General features: G+C 43.5%; 1 protein-coding gene across 1 annotated transcript; it reads left to right on the top strand.

The window, feature by feature from the left end:
- The first annotated feature begins 3,808 nt into the window (after positions 1–3,808).
- LOC131833248 (BCL2/adenovirus E1B 19 kDa protein-interacting protein 3-like) lies at positions 3,809–4,761 on the top strand. The gene has a single exon (XM_059176400.1). The coding sequence runs from the start codon at positions 3,917–3,919 to the stop codon at positions 4,454–4,456; it is 540 nt and encodes a 179-aa protein (XP_059032383.1). The 5' UTR covers positions 3,809–3,916; the 3' UTR covers positions 4,457–4,761.
- Positions 4,762–6,565: the final 1,804 nt, after the last annotated feature.

The following is a 6,565-nucleotide window of genomic DNA, read 5'->3' as shown; positions in this document are numbered from 1 at the left end:
AAGAAATTTTTAATAATAAATATCTAACAATTAATGGGCTGGTAGCTGCAATTGTCTTCAGGGCATACTATCTAATTTCCTTGCAATGTTTCATATCCTTACTTTTCACGCTGCAACAGTCTATCATTAAAACCAAATGCAGGTTTCTATCACTTTTATTTATTTTTCAAATCAACTTATAAATCAGTGCCAGGCCTTGTTACAGATGAGTTCCAATAAATTATCGGCTGCGGACAAATTCTGAATGTTAAACACCTCCTTTTTCTTCCTCCTACCCCGATCCCCGTCTGTGTCTCTTTCCCAAGTGTTCTTCCTCTCTCCCACCCTATGAGATCAGCTTCTTCTCGGCCTCTAGGCCAGCATCCCTCACTGGCTGTGCCTGGGGTACAAATAACAGAGAGCCCTTCGTACTTAATTATGTGCTATTTAAATAATGCAAAAAGACATTTGTTTTTCAGAGACAAATATCAATATAGGTGAGTCATTTTACCGTCCTTGGGAAATTTACCTTTCTGAATTTCAAAAGCGAAAGCATTCTTTTTAGAGCCTTTTTACATCATCTCAGCAGCCTGAGACTGATGACCCGAGGTCCATTTTTCAGAGGCGTCAGTCTGTTTAAGCAGCCCGCCTACCTTTTCCAAACGGTCCTGTCACCTCTAAGAAGCCCTTTGGCGCAATGTGACAGGCTCCTGCTAACTCTCTCTGGGAGGGTCAGGGGCACAGTATCCGAGTGTCTGCTCAGACTGATGTAGACCCTGCAGCACATACGGGAAACATGAGATACCTTTCCTACAAAACGAAAGAACAAAGATTCTAAAGAGACACAATCTGTTACAATAACTTGTCACTGTCACATGTTCACTTTAACTCATGCACACATTCACAAATTGTGTCTGAAACATTCACGTCTTGGGGCGCCCGGTGGCCCAGTCAGTTGAACATCGGACTCTTGATTTCAGCTCAGGTCATGATCTCATGGTCCTGGGATCAAGCCCTGCACAGGGCTCCAGGCTTAATGGGGACTCGGCTCTTCCTCCTCCCTCTGCTCCTACCCTGCCCCGCCCCACTCATGCTCTCACTCTCTCTCTAAGTAAATAAATAAAAGCTTAAAAAAAATTCACATCTTAGTTAGAGACTAAGAAAAGTGCTTCAAGATCCCTCAAACAGCAAGTTTCGTTAATGAAATCCATTGTCACAGTTGGCTTACTTTGTTCCATCATAAGTAAATAGCACAGTGCAGTTCACTTTATTACCTATCTTTGCCATAATTTTAACTACGGATCTATTTTTATAGCAGCTAAACCTATGTAGAGGCTACTTTATACTGTTCATTTGACAACCTAGGGAAAACTCACTAAAATGCCATTTGTAAAATCTCAAGTTCTAGTATGTTTCTGGAACAGATTTCCAAAGTTCTGATTTTCAAGTTTTAGCAAAGTCTTCCCACTAGAAATCTCCAGTAGCCTAGCACAGGGAGCATCTGAAAAGCTGAAGTCTGGAGAGTAATCCTGGCAGGTTGGGGATGAACCCCAAATACAGTCTTGGTGGGTAGCACCGAGAAATGGTGTAAGGGGATGGGGCCTCTTTCTTCTTGCCTGAACAACACAACCTTGATATCTTCCATTCCTCATGCTGCTACTGGGTGTCTCCTTGAAGGCAAAGACTGTATTTATCCCATTCTGTTTTCCTCACAACACATTAGCACCTTGTCTTAGGCCGGTTTGGTGCTCAGCCGGGAGTGGTGTGTTTGACAGGTGAGTAAGGTAAAAAAAAGTTTGGAGCAGGTACTTTCCTGAGAAAATCGAGTTGGGTTTGAAAGTAAAGTCCTGCGTACCTTGAGAAAGAGAGGAGCCCAAGTCAAACAAGGTCTTTTCATCATTTCGACCATAGCAAGCTTCTAATTACAGTGTATGCAAAAGCATTCATTAAACACACATCTGCCAGGCATTATGTTTGGTATGAAGATGAGCAAAACTAAGCCATTTTCTCCATGTAGATGAGACTCCAAAGGGAGGGACAAATGAGTAGTTGCAAAGCAACCTTGTGAACACGAGGGAAAGCTGAGAGGAAAAAGGAATTTCTCAATCAAGGAAGTAAAACCTAACCTTAATCTTAACAACCGGGGTTCGAATGAGGGTGGGGAAAGACGACAATCCAGGGGAAATAGATCTCACACACACACACACACACACACACACAATCCAGGGGAAATAGATCACACACACACACACACACACACACACACAATCCAGGGGAAATAGATCTCACACACACACACACACAATCCAGGGGAAATAGATCACACACACACACACACACACACACACAATCCAGGGGAAATAGATCTCACACACACACACACACAATCCAGGGGAAATAGATCACACACACACACACACACACACACAATCCAGGGGAAATAGATCTCACACACACACACACACAATCCAGGGGAAATAGATCACACACACACACACACACAATCCAGGGGAAATAGATCTCACACACACACACACACAATCCAGGGGAAATAGATCACACACACACACACACACACACACACACTATCCAGGGGAAATAGATCTCACACACATATACTATGCAGGATAAATAGATCACACATGCACACACACACATACACACACACACACACTCATACTATACTGTACTGTCTGTAAGTCTAGCCCCTGTCTACCAGCTGAAACTCACCTGTATATTGACCTGCTTATGGAACATCTCCACCTGGATGTCCCACAGGCACTTCAAGATTTCTTTCCACCAACCAGATTCCCCTCTTCCTGGGCACCTTCTTCACTGACTAGAACCAGTAACCACCCAGCTACCCAGGCCAGAAATCAGAAGTCATTCCTAACTCTTCTGTCCCCTCCAACACCAAACCTAGCCTAGATTTCTCTAAGTTCTCTTACCTGGACATTTCCAAATCCTAAAGGCCATCATGAGCTTTCACCTATAGGTTAAACTGCTGGTAATGAAGCTTCCTCAACCTATTCTTGATTATTCCCATTTCCGAGTAATTTTCATATTGAAGAGGAAAAGAAACACCATTTACAAACGGCATTACCCTTTCGATGGGCCAGAAGTCTTGGGGGACTAGAGTCAGGCTTCCCTCTCTAGCCATGACCCAGTGATCCAGCCCTACTAATTTTGTTCAGTTCTTTGACTCTACGTGCTCTCCCTTGTTTGTAAGCCATTGCGTGAATGCTCTTCTCTGCCCGGAACATTTACATTCTCCCTACCCCATCCTTATTCCAATTCGTGTGGCACCTTCTGGTCTCAACACGGACCCCACTTCCACCATGAAGCTACCCCTGAATGCCCAGTTCTAATTAGGGATTCACCAGGGGTTCCTTGGTACCCATATTCTCTACCATAACACTCAACACTTAGAATCCCTGTTTTCTCAATTCCCCATGAGACTGAGCTACATAAGCTTTGTTTATTGTCAGATTCCCAGCTCTTAGCATAGTGTTTGGCACACAGATTTAAAAAAAATCTTTTTTTAAAGATTTTATTTGTTTGTTGGTTGGTTGGTTGGTTTAGAAAGAGAGGCAGTGCAAGCAGGGGGGAAGGGCAGAGGGAAAGGGAGAGAAAGGATCTCGAGCAGACTCCCACTCAGAGTGGAGCTCGACACAGGACTCGAACTCACACCCCCGAGATCATGACCAGGATCGAAATCAAGAGTAAGATGCTGGCGCAGAAAAGGGGGCGGGGGACTCGGCTTGTTGTGTTGCTGCTGGAGAACCGGAGACGGTCCTGCTGCGGCCGCAAGCCCTTCCAGCCCCCTGCCAATGTCCTCTCATTGCCGCCCCCGCACAACAACAACAACAACTGCGAGGAAGGTGAACAGCCTTTGCCCCCGCCAGCCGGCCTCAACAGTTCCTGGGTGGAGCTACCCATGAACAGCAGCAATGGCAATGCTAACGGCAATGGGGAAAACGGGGGGCTAGAACATGTACCGTCCTCCTCCTCTATCCACGATGGAGACATGGAGAAGATTCTTTGGGATGCACAACACGAATCAGGACAGAGTAGTTCAAGAGCCAGTTCTCACTGTGACAGCCCTTCCCCACAAGAAGATGGGCAGATTATGTTTGATGTGGAGATGCACACCAGCAGGGACCATAGCTCTCAGTCAGGAGAAGAAGTTGCAGAAGGAGAGAAAGAAGTTGATGCGTTGAAGAAAAGCGTTGACTGGGTGTCTGACTGGTCCAGGAGACCTGAAAACATTCCACCTAAGGAGTTCCACTTCAGACACCCCAAACGCTCTGTCTCTTTGAGCATGAGGAAAAGTGCGGCCATGAAGAAAGGGGGTATTTTCTCCGCAGAATTCCTTAAGGTGTTCATCCCGTCTCTCTTCCTCTCTCATGTTTTGGCTTTGGGCCTAGGCATCTATATCGGAAAGGGACTCAGCACACCTTCTGCCAGCACCTACTGAAGGAAAGAATAGCCCCAGAAAAGCGTGTGACCTGTGAAGTGGTGTATTGTCACAGTAGTTTAGTTGAACTTGAGACCATTGTAAGCATGACCCAACCTGCCACCCTATTTTTACATATCCAAGTTCCAGTAACTCTCAAATCCAGTATTTTATTCAAACTCTGTTGAGGCATTTTACTAACCTCATTCCCTTTTTGGCCTGTAAGACACTTTAGAATTTCCTAACAGAGTTTACTGTTACTTAGAAATTTGCAAGGGCTTCTTTTCCGCAAATGCCACCAGCAGATTATAATTTTGTCAACAATGCTATCGTCTCCTTTTAGTGCCACCAGACTTAGACCTGCATCATTCATGGTATAAATTTTACACTTGCAAGATAACTACCATCTCTTTCTTCAAATGAGATCAGATTAGCAAATGATAGAACAGCTTTGCTGTTTTGTTTTGTTTTGTTTTGTTTTTTCAAGACAAAGCAAGCTTCACTAAGCTTGAATTTATAGTTATTAAAAAAGAAAACAAACAAACAAAAAAGCAAGACACAAGAAAAAAAATATCCTGGGCAATAAAAAATTATTTTAAACAAAACAAAAAAAGAGTAAGATGCTTAACCAGCTGAGCCACCCAGACACCCCACATAGCAGGTTCTTGATATATACGGTTGCTGTACTCCTGGGGGAAAGGGAGGGAGGATGACATGAGAAAATCAGCTGCCTTAGTAAACTGCAAGTAATTTGAAGTGACTACAGAAAGGCATTTGAAGGAGGAGTAAGGATGAGACTAAACCAGCAGATACTGGCTTTTGGACAGACAACAAGGATGTCTTTGAAACCGTGTAGAGCACCTACTAGAACTTGCAAACATAAAGCTCTACCTTTAGATCATACCTGTAACTTTCAGAGAAAAATTAACACAACAATCCATTGGGGAGATCAAATACACAACTGTTTGAGAACTTGAGGACAAAAATAGGACAATAACATAGTTTAAGTGAGGTGGCACATCACTTAAAAGCTCTTGAAAGGGAGATATCGGGGTCAGAATAATCATGGAAGAAATGTAACTTGTTAGGCTGTGAGTAGGACATTTGGTTTAGGAGTAAAAGTACTCATAATAATAAGGGGCGCCTGGGTGTCTCAGTGGGTTAAAGCATCTTCCTTTAGCTCGGGTCATGATCTCAGGGTCCTGGGATAGAGCCCCGCATCAGGTTCTCTGCTCAGCAGGGAGCCTGCTTCCCCCTTTCTCTCTGCCTGGCTCTCTGCCTACTTGTGATCTCTGTCTGTTAAATAAATAAATAAATCTTTTTTTAAAAAAGTACTCATAATAATAATTACAATATGAACATTAAACTGAGAACTGTGTGCCAAGTGTTACGCTATACTCTCTAATACTCACAGCCCATGAGGTATGTATTATCATTATCTTGACATTGCAGGTAAAACACTTGACTATTGGAGATGTCATAAATGATAGAGCTAGTTCTCCAAACTAGGACTCCCTGTCCACAAAAGGACAGGGCCTGGCCAATGGGTTGCAATGCCTCTAGTATAGTGTGGACTTTGCTGGCAGATAAACCTGAGTTTGCATCTCAGCTTCACCATTGTTGTGGGATTTGGGGCATGTTGCTAACCCTCTCTGAGTGCTTGCGGGATAACTTTTCTTATTCCCCTGTAAAATGGAGATAACACCTCTTTTTCAGATTGGTTTTGAGTCTTCATTAAGGTAATGTTTCTAAAGGTTTAGCGTAGTGCCTGGCATATTAGAAGCATATGATGTACATTAGCTATTTCTAGAATAATTTGACAAGTGAACAAAATTTGATTAGATACAGGGAAGAAAAGACTAAAAGGCTGAAGAACAAAGACAGTAGAGGTACATCTTCATACAGAGAGAGGATGCCTGCCCTTATAGAACAGATCTCAGAGAAATCTGCAGATGACCTAGTGGGGGAAGAGCTGACAGCAAAGAAAAATGAAACCAAGGGGCAGAAGCAGAGGCAGATACATGACCAGGCTCACTGGACGGTCTGGAAACCAAGAGAGAAAAGTACACAAAGACATCTGACCAAGAACAGAAAAGAACATTAGACGGAGGTCAGTGACAATGAAGACAG

This window comes from Mustela lutreola, chromosome 6, assembly GCF_030435805.1.
Source record: "Mustela lutreola isolate mMusLut2 chromosome 6, mMusLut2.pri, whole genome shotgun sequence".
Taxonomy (NCBI): Eukaryota; Metazoa; Chordata; class Mammalia; order Carnivora; family Mustelidae; genus Mustela; species Mustela lutreola.
The sequence above is the reverse complement of the archived record's forward strand: the minus strand, read 5'-3'. Positions and strand labels throughout refer to the sequence as shown.

What these genes read in the sequence shown, in the direction of transcription:
- LOC131833248 (XM_059176400.1), top strand. Translation starts at nt 3,917, where the DNA reads ATGAACAGCAGCAATGGCAATGCTAACGGCAATGGGGAAAACGGGGGG.